This window comes from Ictidomys tridecemlineatus, chromosome 3, assembly GCF_052094955.1.
Source record: "Ictidomys tridecemlineatus isolate mIctTri1 chromosome 3, mIctTri1.hap1, whole genome shotgun sequence".
Classification (NCBI taxonomy): Eukaryota; Metazoa; Chordata; class Mammalia; order Rodentia; family Sciuridae; genus Ictidomys; species Ictidomys tridecemlineatus.
The window spans coordinates 123,728,764-123,748,276 of record NC_135479.1 but is presented as its reverse complement, the minus strand read 5'-3'; the positions used below and the strand labels follow the sequence as shown (position 1 = coordinate 123,748,276).

Here is a 19,513-nt window from a genome sequence, read left to right as displayed (position 1 = left end):
ACTATTTAACCTGAAATTAAAATTTGTGACCTTTTTAGAATAAAAGTATCAAAATGTATTTCACTTTAGGGTCTTTCTTGGGGGGAAGTCAGTCAATAATTGGGTAGAGACTCTAAGCAGGCACTATTCTAGGTGTGAGATACAATGGTAAAGAAACAAAATCAATCTTTCTTTAAAAACAGAGAGAGAGATTTCTGTGTAAAGAGACCTGCAAATACTTTAACAAACAAGAATGCCTGCACTGCCCCATGGTAGAACAGGGCAAATGAGGTATATGAGTGGGCAGAAGCTCCCTCATCTATGGGTTGTTAGAAAAGTTTTTCTTTTAGGTGACATTGGGCTGAGATTTGAACAAGGACACAGACAAATGAAGCTGGAGACAACATTCCTGGCAGATCCAATAGCTGGTCTGAGATGCAGAGGCAGGAATGAGCTTGGTGTGCAGTCAAGATGCAGGGGGTGTGAGCAGGGAAGCCCTGGGAGACCTTGGGAGTTAGCAGTGGGGTGTGAGATCAGGGTGGAGTGGGACAGGGGCTTCCCAGAGCACAGTAAAGGGCAGAGTTGTCCCCAAGGAGAAGAGAGATGGCAATTACACGACTAGTTTCTGTTCCCCGGATGTTTACAAATGAAATCCTCCACCAGCCAGGTTAGTGATGGAGGGAGCCTTGGGCTCTGGTGAAGAGAGTGGTGGAAGCAGGGGTTGGAACACCCCTTTCTCTCTCTTTTAATGTCCCCTCTTTTGATCACTGGCAGCACTTGACATTGGTGGCATTCCATCTTTTTCTCTTTAAAATCAAGTTGTGCTTTTTCCTTCCTGACTCACTGCTGGGCTATATAAAGTCAAATTGCTTTCTCTAGTAGTGAATTGAGGGCTTTCTCTCACCCCTATGATAACTCAAGCCTCTCTCATGTCTCTGACCTCCACTTCTTAAATGTGAATTATATTAATTTCCTGAAATAGCTCCTTCTCTTCATGTGTATGTAAGAAGCAGCCCAAGGTTTGAAGAATTCTTTGTAATTCTTTACAAGTATCCTTAAAGCAATACACATTTTACGGCTCACAAAAATCTTAGAAGCATAATAAATAATAAATAATGCTTCCTGGTATTTGGGGCTTTTTGTGGTTTGTTTGTTTTCTTTTACAGTGCTGGGGATCAAACCCAGTTCTCCCACCCACCCCCCATGCCACAGCATCTGGTAATTAGATTCATGTATCAGAATTTTGGAAACTGATGACTAATTCTAGTATTTTTCCTGTAGATCTAGACTATTGATTCTTAGTAGGCCCAAACTTCAGTTTACTTACCCAAGTTGATATGGGTAGAGATGAGCCTTCCTGCCCAAGTACTTTGAAAGAGAAACAGACAGGGAACTAGTATTTACTGAAATGTGCCACATGCCAAAGTCCTGGAACAGAATGTTTCTATTCTGTCATTTAACCCCAATAGGCACCCATGTTCCTTTTTTTTTCCTGTTAATTTTATCCAGTTCATGGTGGTTAATAATATTGCAATTCAGACAAAAATGGTTCAAGATTTTAAAAAAAACTCCCATATTAAAAACTGACTAAAATTCACATCTAATACTAAAAATTTGCCAGGAAAAAAAAAGACTTGAGAGAAGTAGCTAAGAGAAAAGCTAACATTGCTCATAGTAAAATTTGCTATTGATTAAAAATGGACAAAAGAAAAAAATTTTCTTGACAAAATTTAGATTTGCAAATTTTCACCTGGCAAAACTGGGCCCCATGTGTATGAAGACATGAATTGATGTGAACATATTGTGTGTACAACCAGAGATATGAGATATTGTGCTCTATATATGTAATAAGAATTGTAGTGCATTCCACTGTCATATATAAATAAAAAAAGAAAATATAAATAAAAATAAAAGACTTATTCTGTTATACATTTTTAAAAATTATTCACCTAGTTTGAGTTGATATGAAGAAAAAAGAGAACTATGCACAAATGTTAGGTAAGATTACCTTAATAGATTTTTTTAGGTTTCTTTGTCAAAAGCATAAAAAGTAACGTTTTGCGAGTTACGTATTATATGCCATCTGAAGGAAAGTCTACCTCAGTACCTCCAAAAATTCAATTTTTTGGAGATGGGGTTGTCTGTACTCATCCTTCAAAGTTTGGGATCCACTCATGAAGTGAGTTATTACAGATCCAATGTTTGTGCAGAATTATGCATATACATGTATATAAAACATATTCCTTAACTATATGTGTGTAAAACATACTCCTTAATTAAATCTACAAATCTTTAAAAGAAAGAAAGAAAGAAAGAAAGAAAGAAAGAAAGAAAGAAAGAAAGAAAGAAAGAAAGAAAGAAAATGATAGCTGCAAAAGAAGACTCACACTAGCAAAAATTATAATAGTGAAACTGAGACGAGGGCCCAAAACTCATGGATGACTTCCACTAATCTCATAGAATTTTCAGAATTAACACCAATTAAACTAATTGCATTAAAATAGAAAAAAATGTAAAAGCTTAAAAATAGTTCAACTTTTAAATATTGTTTCACACCTTCTCCTCTCTTCAAATTTCCAAACTCCCCCATCACTTCTCCCCTGATGACCTGGCTTCCTATTTCACAGAGAAATTAGAGCAGGGAGGAGAGGGCCCCAGACTCACGGTTGGTCTCTGCCCTCTTCCCACTTCCTTACCCCTGGCTAAATCAACTCTCCACTTTGGCACCAGATACCATCCCTCTTACTGCTCAAGACTATCAGGCCAGAAATCCTTCCATCTCTCTTTTGTCATCTTCAATAGTTTGTTTTCCATTTGTCCATCTTTTTTTCTCACATTTAAAAAACAAAAATCTTTTCTTGATCCCATGCTACCTCCCCTGTCGTTCATTATCTGCTTCTTTGCTTTTCCGTGTAGCAGAAACCCTCAGGAGCTACAGGCATTTATCACTTGAAATTCCCCTCCTTCCTTCTCTCTTCAACCTTCTCCTTTCACCCTTCACCAAAACTGTTCCCACAGAGATCTTGATGCCCTCCAGGTTTATCAGTCTCACAGCGGATCCTCAGTCTTCATCTTACTTAACCTATCACAGTTGTTATCAGTTGATTGTTCTCGACTCTGCAAGACCCTTGCTTCCCTTAGCTTCTACTCCAGGCACCATTCTCTTGGTTTTCTTCTCCCTTGGCACTTGCTCCTGTCAGTCTCCCCTGCAGGCTGGTCTGCTCCCCGACTTCTTATGCAGAAGTAGCCCAGGGCTCAGTGTCTCCATCTCTTCTACTTCTTGTCTCCCTCCACTAGTGACTGCACCTGCCTCATTGTTTCAACTACCATCTAAATGTCAACCACTCCCAAATTTTTACCTTCAGTCTAGAACACTTCTCCAAAATTCTGAGTTGTGTATCCATCTTCCTACTCAACATCAACCACGGAGGTCTCACAGGCATTTATTTCACTCTATACAGCCCAAATAGGACTCCCGATCATCTTTCTCCACCACTAGCATCCCAACTTTGACAACCCTTCCTTCTCCTATTTGATTGACAAAAACTTTGGGGTCAGCTTTAGCTATTCTTATTCTCTCATCCTCATGTCCTATGCATCAGGAAGTCCTGCTGGTCTTACCTTCAAATGCATCCAGAATCTCACCACTCTCACTGCCTCCACTGCTAACACCCCCATCTGAGCTACCATCTTCTCACCTGGCTTACCACAGTAGCCCCTGCATCAACCCTTGCCCTCCTAACATCTGGTCTAAACAAAGAGCATTATTAAAACTTCAGTTAGACCAGGTCAGTGCTCTGATCAAGACCCTACAATGTTCCCCATTGTACTCTACAGTAAAGCCCTCAATTGCCTGTTGGGCCCCTTTTTGACTTCCTGTCCAGACTCCCCTTCCCTCCAGCCATGCTGGTGCCTTTGATGCTCATCTGACATATCAAATGTGCTGCCACTGTGGGGCCTCTGCACCAGCTAGACCCTTTCCCAACTACATTCTTTTCCCCCAAGTATCTACCAGAATGATACAACTTCATTGGAGTCTTGTTTCAGATGTTACCTAGAAAGGATGACTTTCCCTAGTAACTTATTTATACTGAAATCTACCCTCTAACCCCGATCTGTGGTTTCTCTTCTCCATAGCAGTCAAGATCCTATAATGTTATATGATCTATACTCACTTCTTATGTTGACATCTGTCTCTCCCTGCTAGAAAATAAATTTGACAAGGGAAAGGACCTTATCTGGTTTGTTTACAACATAGATGTTTGCTATTTGTTGAATTTGAACCATGGTATATAATGAATCCGTTGACTTAATGGAATAATCTCCAGAAAAGTACTTTTGTCATCAATGTTGGTATATTTTGATTTAAAAAAAAATTTTTTAGACTGAAACAAGGGATCAAAACCTCCTTAGAGTACAAATGCTAGATAGAATAAGATGGTGATGTAAAAAATGCTCTGAGTCTACCAAAGTGCCAGATTTCTTACATAACTCATCTCAGTATTGTTATGCTCATTGCACAGGTAAGAAGACTGCATTTCTAGATATTAAGTGCTTACCAAAGTCAAACTGACCTCAAACTTGCAATCTTTCTGCCTCAGCTTCCGTAGGCCCTGGGCTTTCAGGTATGTACCACCGTGCCCAGTAAATAGAAGTACTTTTAAACAGCATGCCCTATGTGTTAGGCCAAATAATGCCCCCACCCAATTCCACATTCTAATCCCCAAGCCTTGTGAATATGTTACCTTTCATGGTAAAAGCAACTCTGCAGATGTGACTGAGGGTCTTGATATGGAAAGAGGATTCTGAATTATCTGAGTAGGCCCAATGTAATGGTCATTATAAGAAGGAGGTGAGAGAGTCATTGGAAGGAGGCATGACAATGGAAGCAGAGGCTGGGCAGATGCCAATCTGCTAGGAGGCGATGGGCTAGGGAATGCAGACAGCCTGTCAAAGCTGGAAAAAGCAGGAATGGAGGAATAGAGTCTTCCTGCAGCTTTCTTGCTGATAACCTTGATTTTTATTCCCATAAGCCATTTTCAGACTTCTAACTTAATAAATGTATTGTTGTAAGTCGGTAAGTTTGTGGTATTGTGTCACAGCAGCAATAAGAAACCCATATACTCTAGAAATGTGGTGTCATAGAAATGCTGAAGTCTCTTGATATAATACATGTCCATTCTTCTCTTACCTGCCTTACAGAGACCACTATACAACTGAGAGTCAAGAACCCAAAGAAAGGTCTGTCCCATTACTTCCCTAAGTGACTTAGCATCCAGCAGGGAAAGATTTAAAGACCTCAGACCCCTCCCTCCCAGCCCCTCCCTCCTACAGTGTGCCATCACTAATGTCCCACCTTGGGTGGGGACCAAGCAGCCACTCAAGCTACCTGTCCACACCGAGAAATCTGAGAAAGAAATGAAGTTAGTCATTGTCTCCAGTGGCAAAATCAGTTTACTTGGCATTTTTCAAAAGAAAAGAAAAGAAAAAAAAAAGACAAGAGCCATGAAGAGACCTCAGATTGTGAGAATAGCTTTTAATTTAAAACAATCGAAGCAATAAATCATCCATCTCTTTTCATCACAGGCATATACTCTCCCAAAACATTTGAGATAGTTTAAACAACAACTGTGCCCAGTGCAAAATAAAATAAATAAAAACTCTTTCAGCAACCAACATCAAAACCTGCTGGGCAAGTGGGCACAGGCCACAGGTTCAGCCTCTGCCCAAGCCAAGAGAAACAGCACATCCAGAGCGGCAAGGTTAGCACAGCATTTCACCACGCCCAGCTTTGAACAGACTCAACAAGACCTGGGGGGGGAGGGGGCGGGAAGGGGGGAACCACAAGAGAATGTTGCCTAAAGTGAAACCACGATGCCCAACACCCTCATGTGGCCAACATCCTTGGCACCTGGAAGATGCTAGAAAAGTAAGTGCAAAGGTAGAAGCTCCTAGACAAAGCTGAAAGAAGGCAGTTTGGGGCTCGTGTGTGTGTGTGTGTGTGTGTGTGTGTGTGTGTGTGTGTGTGTGTTTGGGAGGAAAATCTGCTTTCTGGAAGATGATCTGTGCCCCCACAGTGCTTCTGACTCCAGCAAAAATATTTGTGTCACTTCTATTTGGATGCTCTGCAGAATTACCTTCCTACCTATGGTATGGCATTGCTTATTTCACACCATGGGAGTTTAGAGCAGCACTAACAGAATAGCAACATTGCAACATACATCTAATTTAAAATTTTTTCACTAGACACATTAAAAACAGATTAAAATTGTTGACATTAATTTTAATATTTCATATAATCAATATATTCAACATAATATTTGTAATCAATATAAACTATTGATGAAATGTTTATATTCTTTTTCTGGTATGAAGCCTTCAAGATCTGGCGCTGCACTTTATGTACACAGCATGATCTCAATTTGGACAGGCCAAATTCCAAGGGTCACTTGCCATATGTGGGTACCGTGCTGAATGAAAAGCACAGATCTAGACAATTTCATGCAAACTCTTTCAGGACAATTTGTTGAGTAGAAAATCTCTATGATACTGTGTAGACAATTGTACACACCAACAGAGGAGTTCAGAACCTTCTGTGGCCTGGGCTTTTTTACCTAAAGGATAAAAAAATCACATGCTCATCTAATCTCATCCCCTGGTCCTGCCGGTGGTCCCAGCCGTCTCCCCACAGACAGTCTGAACTCTGAGATTTAGCAGCAGGAATGCCTGTATGAGGCAAATGACATTCCTTCTTGGACAGACACCTTTTCCAGCACCCATATGGAGATCATAGTGATCTATAACCAAATCAGAAGTTTAAAATATTCTGCAAATGTTATGGACTTAACCAAAGGTCATTCTGGTGCTCTTCCAAGGTGGTGTTTTGAATGGATTGTTTTCGTTTTTGAGAGGGATGATAGCAAAGTACCTCACAGACTAGAATGTTCTGAATTTCCAGAGTGGGGAAAAAAATGAGTTGGTTACCAGACAAAGGAGAGTAGAGCAGCAATAGAGATGGGGTGTAAACCCTAAAAATGACACAGGTCTTACATTGGGGTGTATAAATTGCAATAATCTAAAAACTGAACATCTAAACCTCTAAGTGATCCCCACATTTCACATGTTTGATTCTGATAGTGACCACAGGAAAATAACAATAGAATAGGATGTTAGGGCAGGAAGGGACTTCTGAGTTTTTCTAGTCATTTAAAAGACAAAGACCCAGAGAGGTCAAGTGACTCAGTCCCACCAGATGTAGAAGCAAAGCTGGGATACAAACCTGGGTGTTTTCTCTGTGTACTGCAGGTAAGGCTCTGGCTCAGGTAAATGATGCAGGGAGCCCAAAGTTTTTAAGCAATGGGGAAATGGCAGGCACATTCTCTTGTAGGTTTGAGAAAACAGGCTGGTCATTTCAAAAATACTGAAGCAATATTGATGTAAAATGTCATTAAAGCATGAATCTTTCCATAGTTTTCTCTGCATATGTATATATTTTTACTCTAAAAGAAAAATCCCACTCTGAACCAAAATGGATTTCTGATTAGTTATTTGGGCGTTTAGATCAATGGACAAAATTAAAAATTTTGATACATTATATTTTCCAAAGACACATTCATTGGGATTCTACACAAAGATATCAAAAGGTATTTACAGGAAGAAAGCGTTGTCTTTCGCATAGACACCTACATACAGTGAGAACTTCACAATTATACCACCAACCCTCACACAGAGGACTCTTAACAGGCTGATCAGTTGACACAACCCACACGTTATTCCAGTTTTCCATCACAAATAATCTTGTCTACATCTATGTGTAATACTAAGCAGCACATTCCAGACTTTTATTCCAGGGAACCTGCTTATATATATATATTAAGAGACACATATAAATACATTTTCTTAAACAGGAAAGAAATCCATTGTTTCCTCCAGTTTTCTCCAAGTCTAGATCAGAAATAAAGAATAGCACATATACAAAACCTTGCCTTGTAGAAATAGCCCTTTGTTTCGTGAGACAGAAAAAAGGCAGCCGTAGTACACTTTCTTTACAGTATGTTTTAGGCATCAAAGGGCTAAATGATGTTTTCTACCTAGGGAAACCAAATAATTTAGAGCCTGTAATCTTAAGTACAGATTTTATGCCATTAATTTTGGAAAATTTTATTACAAAATTTTCAGTTTGTTCAAAATACACATGCTGTCTTTGTATACAATGCAATCTAAATTTGTCCCCTCCTGCTCCCAAAAGGCCTTTGGCTTTGCAACATCATTGAAAACAAGTCATTTTTGATGAGTATTTGGAGACATTATTCACAATAGTTGGCCCAAAGGGCACTGGATTTTGTAAGGCTACTTAGTGTGGGGATTTCCACCAGAGTCAGGGGCCTGTGCAAGAGAATGGGTCTGCTCAGGACCTCCGAGTCAACACCAGAAGGTGACACCATTGGGCACAGTGTAGTAGAGAATGCACCATGAGCTCCCCCCTTCTGCCAATCTCATCAGGCAGGGAGCATGCTCTACCGGACCGGCCGTGGGCCACACCTTCTACCTGTGAAGGCTCAAATCTCATCAGAGCCCCACAGCATGACTAGAAAGAGAGGGCAGATGTCCTACACTATTGTGCGGATGAGGAGAGTGAGGCACAGGGAGGATAAGGCCTTGCCCACACCGTCAAGAGCAGCACCCAGGTCTGAAGGCCATATGCCTCCAGCCCTCATCCTTCGCTCACAGGGCATAAATGATCTCCTGTGAGCCAGGGCCCGATCACCACCAATCCTGATTACTCCAGACTCATCACACATCCCAATCTCATGCCTGTGCTTCATTTCCCCCAATTGGTTCTGCTTTATTTTCCTACAGTTTCTAGAAAGATCCTATCAATTTGAACAAACACAGGTTAAGCGGACAGCAATTAATCCTTCTTCATTTGACTGAATAATCTGAAATAGAAACTTCAGAGACTCTGGGATTTGGTACAAAGCAGTAGGAAAATTATTCCTCATTGTATTTGTATTAGAAACTCTGATATAATCCCAGGTTGCACCTAAAATACTTAAATAACCAAAATAGAAAGGGTGGCCTTTTACAGTGACATATTAAATGTCTTTGTATCACATTGTCGGTCATAGCCAATAAGCATCGAGGGCAAGTCACGAGGTGACAAACCAAACAGGGCAGAAACAAGACTGGCCCCAGAAAAGCATGGACAGGGAGGCAAGCAAAGAGCTCAGAGACGAGAGAATGACACACAACGCTGGGGTGTATAACATGATTCCAAGGAATTGCCACGTGGTGTAAGAAGAGAGTAGCTATTCTAACTAAAAATAAACACTACACCTTTTGGGGAATGGGCTGCTAAGAAAAAGAGAATTCATCCACCTTTGGCAAAGGACGATCATAGGCTCCTGTGGACGTGTGGCATTATACCACCAAATGTCACAGTCCCAAGTGAATTTCTCTTGACAACACTTAAAGGGGATAACTCAGCCCTTTTTACTCCTTAAAATCTAAGTGGGGAACTAATTTTTTTTTAACTGTTCCTGAGTTATAGTTTTGTCAAAATATTAACTTGCCTTTTCCAGATATGCTTAATACCAACTATTTAGCCTTCAAAAGCCAACCCATCACAGATTTCCTAGTGGACTAGAAAGGTCACACACTCTCGCTCACTCTCACACACATTCATACAGTCATTATTATGAATTTTGATATGATTTAAATTAAAAATATCTTTCACTGTGGATGTTCTATTATACATGGATAGGTCAGAAATTATTGTGCGTAATGAAAAAGACTATGCCACAAGTAAAGCCCAGCCCAGTTGCTGATTTTCTGTATGAAACAAAAACGTGGGCTTTTTATTTACTGTAGGTGAGGCCACACCATGGGCCTCATTGATTGATTTCTCTGGAGGCCACTATCTCTTGACCCCCAAAGCAAAACAGAGGGCTGGGGGCACATCCCCATTTTTGTTGTGCTGATGGTAGGTGCCACACCAGCAATATGAATACCTTTGTTTATATCACCCTCTCCTTGAACTATGTTTATAAAAACTATCTACAATAGAGTATCATCACTAATAGAAATTTCTTCCCAATTCTATTTCAGTAGGTGCCAAATGATCGTGCTCTTTAAATAAACTATAAACACCCCCATGTATTCCTTCATGTTGGCTTGTCCCCAATTTTTTTCTTTCTTCTTTTTTTTTTTTTTTTTTGGCAAATTAAAAAGGCGTTATGGCTTCTTCTCGCCAATCCGTATGTGTGAGGTTTAGCTTGGTATCCTGCGGTAAAAGTACAGGTAGCCCAGGTCTTTTGGGGGCCTTTCTGAGGCACAAACTTTGTGATCATTGTAGATCACCCATCTGAAAACAAAAGACAGACATAGTTGATGGATATATATCAGTTTTAGAACACTTTGCATTTCACAGAAATAACATGATCAGATGGAGCATTGTACTTGAAATAACCAAGATGTGTAAGATAACCAAAGTCCAATTTATTGTGTAAAAATGAACAGAATCCTATTGGGGAATCACTATTGCTTTCTGATTCTTAAGCTCAATCAAACTGCAGTTACTAAATCTATCAGGATCCTCTAAATATTTTAGGCCCTTCATGCCACAAATCACTTCACAGAAATCCATAGGTAGACTTAGATACTGAGGGAAAGAATTGTGTATGACAATGTTTATTTCAGTCTTAGGTATAAAACTAGCTAAGAAGCAGAGATAAATATCTATGCAGTGAACCATTATGACTACATTAAAATTTCTTCTAAGAAAATTTGGTGAAGTGAGGAAATAATCACTATATAATATGAACATGTAATAGGGGTCACAATAAAATAAGAAAAGCAGGTCTAAAAATTATATGTGCTCTGTACACACTTTAAGATATTACAGAAGTTGTAAATACACACATTTACATATATGTAGTATGTGTATATCCTCCAATGAGACCAATAAAAATATATTAAAACACAGACACTGACTGTCTTTAGGCTTCCCAAGTGCACATTCTTCACATATTTTTTTTATTTTACAAATTAATAACAATGAATTTTATGGCTTTTTAAATTATATTTCCTTTTTAAAAATCATTTTTTTAAAAATTGTCATTCTTGGCAATAAAAAGATTTCACTATAAATGCTTGTCCCTGTGCTCAACGTTGATTTTTATTAATCAAGTTGAGAAGATAGGAAGGGCACTCAGGGGCACAGCAGGGACTGGAGGAAGGGCACCCGGGGAGGAAGTTCTAAAGAGAGCAGCAGCTTCACTCTCACTTCTCCACCCCTAACAGTCCTACTAAAGAAGTAGAGAAGCCATGCAGGGCTGCTGGAAGTTCACTGGAAGTTCAGGGTCACCAGGTCAAACACAGGTTATTCCACTAACTCCCACCAAATAAGCAACAAATCATTTGTTAATATAAGTATGTCCCAGGTAATATGAGAAACATGCCATTCTTTGAAACATATTTATACTAAAAAATTATTCATTATTTATCTAAAATTTAAATTAAATACGGCATTTTGGTTTTCTCATTTTGTTGGCTAAATGCAGAGATCCTATGGGGGTTCCAAATATGGCATGCATTCTACTGCAGGATGTCATTTTATTTTGGGAACCCACCTTCCCAAAAATACCTTTGGGAAAGCACTTTTGTTAAAGTACCTCTGAATATAAACTTTGACACAACTACTTACTAACTAAGGCCAAGTTATTCAGCCTCCTTGAGCCTCAGTGTTTGGATGTATAAAATGGTGTTAAAAGACTACATCTTTGCAGACCATTGTGAAAACCAAATGAGATAACATATAAAGCATCAAGTAGAGTACCTGGCACATAGTAGGGGCTCAATAAATCACATCTAACATCCACGTTCTCTAAAAGACTCACCTTCCTTCCTTCTTTATATGGCAAACATAATGGCCACTCATTGTAGATGTTCCCATGTGACTGATGAATGCAAATAATTCATACACTATGAAAAAAGAAATGATTTGGTTATAAGATAGCACTTCTAGAATCAAAAGCACTTACCAACTATCATGTAATCTAACAACTATATAGATCTGAAAGACAAACTCAATTTACCTTGCCATACTGTCAATACACACACACACACACACACACACACACACACATCTCCAAAGTGACAGCAGATTTTTATATGCACATTCATTTGACAAATACCAAACCTAAAATGTTAAAGTACATCTGATGTTAAATTCAAATCTGAAAGGGAATTTAAAATTTTACAGCCAAATCCAGAAGCAAGCTTGTGGGTCTAAAACTAGTAGCTGTGGCTCTGTACTTCCAAACAGCATGAGAATGAACAAGTTGTTTCATCTCTGATCCTGTTTCTTCAAGGGGGTTAAAAAAAAAAAAAAACACCCACCCACTTTGCAAGGTTGTATGAGACTTACATGAGCAATTCAGAATAAAAGAGCACACAAATGTCAGGATTACAAGGAAAATAGTTATTACCATTTATAGGAAGAGATAATGCTCCATACAAAATGTCTGACTTGCTCATGATTATAACCTTTATGAGAGCAAACTTCAGGATTCATGCTTTCTGAACAAGGAAACTTAGAGAATGAGACTAAGGTTGATTACCTAACCAGTACTTCTTGCCATCAAGTACAGTACTCTGCATGTAATTCTTGGTGAATCAATTTCAGTACACATTCCTTTAGCTAATCATTTTTAAACTTATATAGTATATAAGCATTTATAAACTTCTGTAGTAATTTGTGAGCAATATTCATATCTGAATATAAGAAATTTTAAAATGAGCTTGTATATTCATTTTTCTTTTTTAATATATATATTTTTTTAGTCATAGTTGAACACAATACCTTTATTCCATTCATTTTTTTTTTATGAGGATCGAACCCAGGGCCCGGCATGTGCTACGTAAGCGCTCTACCGCTGAGCCACAATCCCAGCCCGTATATTCATTTTTCTAGTACTCAAATTTTATTACATTTTCCCAAAATTAGAAAGTATTGATTCTGGACAGACCCTTTGCTTACCCTTACTTCTATCATTCTTTCTCTCTCCAGGCCCATTCATTATTCAGTAGTCGATCCTTGGTCTCATCTTATTTGCTCTTCATCAGCATCATACACCCTGTCTATAAATTCCTCCTTCCTCAAGTGCTTGCCCCCAGGACATGACTTTCCTGGCGGTCCAGTTGTCTCCCTTTCTTGTGCCTTATGCCCTCCCTGACCTTTGCATGTTGGTGACCTTCAGCTTAGACCCCAGACCATTTCTCCCTGCTCTATCCAGACTCCTTTCTCTCTTTCTGAGTGATCTCATTCAGTCCCACAACAGTAAATGATACTTATATATTTAATTTCATTTCTGCAATGTTATTGTTCATATATATAGAAATAAAACCTAATTTTGTATATTATCTTGTTTCCTACAACCTTGTTGAGCCCACTTATTAATTCAAGTTCTTTAATGGATTCCTTAGGATTTTCAATATACAAGATCATGTCATCTGCAAATATAGTCTTACTTAATAATCTGAACACCTTTTACTTCTTTTTCCTTTCTAATTGAATTGGTTAGAATTTCCTCTACAATGCTAAATAGAAATAGCAAGAGGAGATATCTTTGTCTTGTTCCTGATCTTAGGGGGAAAGCATTCAGCCTTTTAGGTTAGGTATCACATGAGTAGTGGGGTTTGGGGTAGGCACCTTCAATCAAGTTGAGGAAGTCTCCTTCCATGATTGATCAGTCTCCCCTCAGCCTTATCTATTTCAGTCAATAACAATTCCATGCTTCCTGTAACTCAGGACAAAATCTTGACTTTCTTTTATATTCTTTATACCCATCCAACCCAGCAGCAAATCCTATCAGTATTTCCTTCAAAATATACCCAGAACCCAATCATTTCTTATCATCTCCATTTGTAACCCCTAATTCAAGTCACCATCATCTCTAGTCTGAATTTTTATGAGTCCTTTAGCTGGACTCCTTTAAGCCCTACTGACTGCTCTCAGTATAGGTTCCAAGAGGTTTTCTGTTGTTGTTATTTTTTAATGATAATCAAATTTTGGTCTGCCCCCAAATCCTCCAGTGGCTTCCTGTATCTTGCAGTAATATATTACTCTTGCAGCAAACAGCGTATAAAGTCCTGCCTTTCCCATGGTTAACTAAGTTTCTCTTGCTGATCATCACATCCAACTGACAAAAAATATCCCAGGTTAGAAATCGGACACCAGGTACAAACATTTGGGAATGACAATCTTTACGCCTGCTTCTTATTTTTTTAAAAAAGAGATCCAAGGACCTTACCCATGTCCATACTCTGTGCCTACCACACTGCCTCAATACACAGGAAAGGGTGTGGACTGAGACCTTTTTTGACCTCAGGTGGTTCTGAATCCCTTTCGAACACTTCCACGTCATGTTCTAACTCTCGTTGAGGTCCATATCTCTCCTGGACAGATACAGTGCAGCTTTCCCAAAAGGTAGCAGCCCTCTAAAGAATTTTCATTAATAATGAAGAGATGACACAATACTCCAATCAAGGCCCTTCTTTCCCAAGTAACTGTTTTCCAAAACGATGACTTCAGCAATCCAGCAAACTGTTTAATGAGCACTTCTGTCATAAACCAGCCTCACACCAATGAAACGCTGCTCAGTCACTGACTCAGTCAGTGATGGATAAAAAAGACCAAGAGAAAAGAACAAATCCAGAGCCTCTCAACACATCTACACCTTAGCCCACAAAGGCACATCCCCCTCTGAGGTTAGGAACAATTCATGTGTTTGCTCAGAATCATAAAATTAAAATCTGAAAGTTTAGTATAAATCTCGGTCCCATAATTAAAATGAACCATGTTTATCAACATCAGCAACTACCCTTGTGCACTATTCAACACCACCTGCTAGTGACCAATAGATCTCTTTCAACACATTTGCAAAGCCTGAACAGGTTAAAAAAAAATGGCAACTTATAATTTGTTTCTAAGAAGAAAATCAAGGTGAATAAATGATGATGATGAAGGATGAATAAGATGAGATCAGGGATGGACTACTGAATAATGAATGAGCCTGGAGAGAGAAAGAATGATAGAAGTAAGGGTAAGCAAAGGGTCTGTCCAGAATCAAACTTCTTAATTTGGGGAAAATATAATAAAAGTTGAGTACTACAGAAATGAATATGCAAGCCCATTCTTTTTTACTTCTTATATTCAAATATGAATACAGCTCACAAATTACTATATAAGTTTATAAATGCTAACTCTGTTGCTATGCTATCTCATAGTTTGTAACTATTTGCTGAACAGACTGGTACTAGTCCATGGAGCCCACTTTATATTATGTGGGAATCTACTGTCGATTCTTAGCCCTAAGTTTCCAGAGCAAAAATAAAAAGAATGTCACACATTCCCAAAAATACTGTAGCAACTCCTTCTCTTGTAGATTTAAAAAAAAAAAAAGACATCTTGAGACAATATAAATACTTCAAAAATGTTGACTTCCAACAAGAAACTTTTAAAGTATGTAGAAGAGGTAGACACACCTGACCACTATGTCCCACATCTCGTGAACACTAACCCTCTAAACCACCAGAATTAAACTGTATCTGAAACTAGCACTCTTCCTTCCCATAAAATGTGTCCTTTTTAAACTTTAAGAAAACCTTCTCAGCCAGGTATAGTGGCACACACCTATAATCCCAGTGACTCAGGAGGTTAAGGAAGGGAACCACAAAGTTCAAGACCAGCCTCTTGAACTCAGCAGCTTGGCAAGACCCTGTCTCAAAATAAAAATAAAAAGAGCTCGGGATGTGGCTCAGTGGTTAAACCCCCCTGGGTTCAATGCCTGGTGCAAAAAAAAAAGAAAAGAAAATCTTCCTAACTTTCTAGTAATAAAGATCACATTTTACCACTACCCTCCCCGCCCAACACAATAGCAACTGTATTCTGAGTTTGTTCTTTAGGGAAAGCAACTGTCAAAAAAATCCCAAGAAACTTGCAAGGTCAAAGAGGCAGGCAGCATGTCCATTCAATGTCATATGGAGGAAAATCACCCAGAGATCATCCACAAGAGGGACTTGCCAATGACACATTGGTCAAATCCGGCCTACAGATTGTTTTTGTTCTGGTGAGAAGGAGGAGGAATAAATATGATATAGACACATACACGGCTCACAAAACTCAATAGATTTATTATCTGGCCTTTTTGAGAAAGTTTGCTGCTGCCTGGCTAGGGGGATGAGCTTGGTTCAGCCACTGCTTAGTACTGATGAATGCACACAGACTTAGGAAGCCACTTGTTAATTAGTAGATTTTTGTCTATTGAAGATACAAACAATTTCTCTCCAGGCAGACCCATAACCTCATGAGTTTGTGGTCCTGACAGACATTAATTCATATTTTAACTTACTCAGCCATCTTATCCTAAAATTTCCTGGTCAAGTTGTCTGTACATATCCTAGCTTCTCAGATGTTGTTAAATAAGGTGTAACATCTGACTGGTTCCTCTTGAGCAAGTTAAAAGAAAACCTGTGATACGTGTTCATGTTCTATTCACTTGAAGGTTATGATTTTGCCCTCTGGAAAATTATGGCTTTAACAATACAAAGGGAGGAAAAACAACTCTAGATTCCAGAGGGCCTTTATATGAATTCATTTTCACAAACCATTATAGCATCTGCATTCATTTATCAAGCAGTAATATCTCATCAGGGCATGATACGCTACTCAATCCACAGGGAGTGCTTGTTGGGAGTTTCCCTGAGGATTCCCTAGGTTTTTCTAATAATGGGTCCATGAATGTAACATGGCGGTGGGCAAATTGCCAATGGGCGAATAACATGGTAGTTTCAAAATTTGGTTCACCCATCTGGGCTTGTGAAGAGCTCATGACCCCCATGAATCTCATGCACCGCAGATGATGACCTGACCGTTACTATGATTGGTCCCAGGGAGTTCCTGTTTTAGGATAACTGACTTTCATTTCCTATATAAGCTAGCAGCAGCTTACAATAAAGTGCTTCATCTTTGTCACTGCTACCTGTGTGTGTGCATTTTAACCTCCAACGACGAGCCTTGACTTTTCAGTGCTCAAAACACAGAGATGTCCAAAGACTCCTTGATACAGCCATTACAACCCCAGAAACTCTGCTGCCTTCTGGGGAGATAAACTGGCTTTCCTCATTCAACTCCTAACTTGAATAATATGTATCTTTTAAAAATATTTTTGTAGTTGTAGATGGACATATACCTTTATTTTTTTCTTTTTAATGTGGTGCAAAGGATCGAACCCAGTGCCTTCCACATTCAAGGCGAGCACTCTACCACTTAGCTATAACCCCAGCCCATAATATGTATCTTTATCTGTCTATCACTCCCTTTGTACAACAAGCAGTTGATAATAGTCCTAATTTACTAACACTTGACTTATACATCTGCAAACGATTTCTACTCCCAACAGCTTGATTTCTATCACTCTGCTCTGAGGGGAAAAAAAAAAAAAAAACAGGGAGGGAGGGTAATTTGGAGCTTTCACCCAAACTTCTGAATTCTCCAAAAAATAAATAAATAAATGAAAAGAAGCTTCTGGATAAATCATAACAACTTAAAGGCAGCTGTCAACAAGGATAGGATATTAAAAAGTCTACAGATTGCCTCCCCAACCCCAGTCAGCTCAAAATTACCAATCTCTTTGTTATACGGCCTAGAACTCCAAATATCAAATACTTCTCTCCAAATTTAATAGTGCTCTCATACTTTTGTAGAAATTAGGTTACTCCACAGAGCAGCTCCCTCTTGACTTTCAATAAGAAATAAAAAGTGGGAACTGAAACAGGTGCTGAAGTGGAATGAGAATGAGAGCCCAGGTAGGAAGAAGTTTTCAGAGGCTTCAGGTAGACCATTGGGTCTTAGCTCCTCCTGGGTGGCATTCCATGCTGGAGCCTACCACAAGCAAATGGTCACTCTGACCCTGGCTGGGAAATCTCAGCTGCCACTGATGATTTGTGAACCATAATAGGGATGAGCCTGCAGGAGCCAGATCAGGTTTTGAGTAATCAGAGCCTCACAGCCTAATCACATGTTAATTACATAGGCAATCAGGGAGTTAAAAAAAAAATTAGACACTCATTAAGTACAATGGGAAACACAAATGGTTTTGCAAACAGTAGAAGCCCAAATAGGTCAGAGTGAAGGACTGGTTTCTCACTGTTGAAAATTTTTTAAACAACAGAAAGTTAGGTGCTAGGTCTCAAATGTGTAGGACAACACAATAAACAGTTTTTTGACAAACAGACTTTCACCTCCATCCCAATACAAAACATGAAATGCCATGACTCACGTGAAATAAGGGGGTAAAGGAAAAAATTGCACAGAGAAACACACAGCTTTGGTGGAGTGGGAGGAGATGGGGAAACATGACGTGTTCCTGGCTGGAAAAAAAAATCAATGTTGTAAAGCTCTGAGGCTTTCCCAAGCTAATCTACAACTCAGGACGCTCTTTTACAAATCAATTTTAAAAAGTAAAATACCTGAAAACCTCAATAAAAATGGGAAAATAGCCAGTGGAAGTGAGGAAGCCATTAACACAGGAGGAAACCAACAAAGCAATAAAGAAATGAAATGCTCAACCAGACAGCACCACAGGGGAGGCTGGGGAGGAGCACTGTGCTTCCAGAGGGTCACATGAGGGTCAATTGCACTGCCTTAAAAAATCTGCATTTCTCTCTCAAAAACTTCTCTTCAGAAACTTCCCCTAAAGACCTGGGCACAGTAGCACAAGCCTGTAATCCTACCAACTCAGGAGGCTGAAGCAGAAGGATCACAAGTTCAAAGCAGCCTCAGCAACTTAGTGATGCGCTAAGCAACTTAACACAACTCTGTTTTAAAATTAAAAAATAAAAAGGGCTAGGCGTAGTGGTGCATGCCTGTAAGCCCAGAAGCTCAGGAGACTGAGACAGGAGGATCAAGAGTTCAAAGCCAGCCTCAGCAAAAGCAAGGTGCTAAGTAACTCAGGGAGACCCTGTCTCTAAACAAAATACAAAATAGGGCTGGGGATGTGGCTAAAGGGTAGAGTTCAATCCCCAGTACCCCCCAAAAAAGAAAGAAACTTCCCTAAAGAAATAATGAAATGAGGGCCCAATACTGTTATTACAACACTATTTTTACCAAAAGAAGGAAGGAAGAAAGTTAAATGTTGAACAAATATTTATTCCCTGGATAGGGATTAAGTCCGGCATTTGTTGGAGGTCTATAAACTGAATCCATCCTTTAAAAAACTCATTATTTGGGGCTGGGGTTGTGGCTCAGTGGTAGAGCACTTGCCTAGCACATATGAGGCCCTGAGTTCGATCCTCAGCACCACATAAAAAATGAATAAACAAATAAAGGTATTGTGTCCATCTATAACTAGAAAAATATTTTTTTAAAAATCTTTATTTAAAATTCACTGCTATCATCTGAATATAAAAACATTTCCATTATTTGAAAGTCCTCCTATAACAGTCTTGCATTTAAACATCTAAATGGCTTTAA

General features: G+C 39.1%; 1 protein-coding gene across 1 annotated transcript in view; it reads right to left on the bottom strand.

Annotated features, from left to right (window-relative positions):
- Positions 1 to 5,495: 5,495 nt before the first annotated feature.
- Positions 5,496 to 19,513, bottom strand: part of Usp13 (ubiquitin specific peptidase 13) — a 105,628-nt gene continuing 91,610 nt past the window's right edge. The window contains exons 20-21 of the mRNA XM_005330276.4: positions 11,877 to 11,961; positions 5,496 to 10,342 (exon numbers count right to left, since the gene is read on the bottom strand). Of these exons, the coding sequence (XP_005330333.1) occupies positions 10,249 to 10,342; positions 11,877 to 11,961 (179 nt within the window). The 3' untranslated portion in view covers positions 5,496 to 10,248. The remainder of the gene's footprint in view (positions 10,343 to 11,876; positions 11,962 to 19,513) is intronic.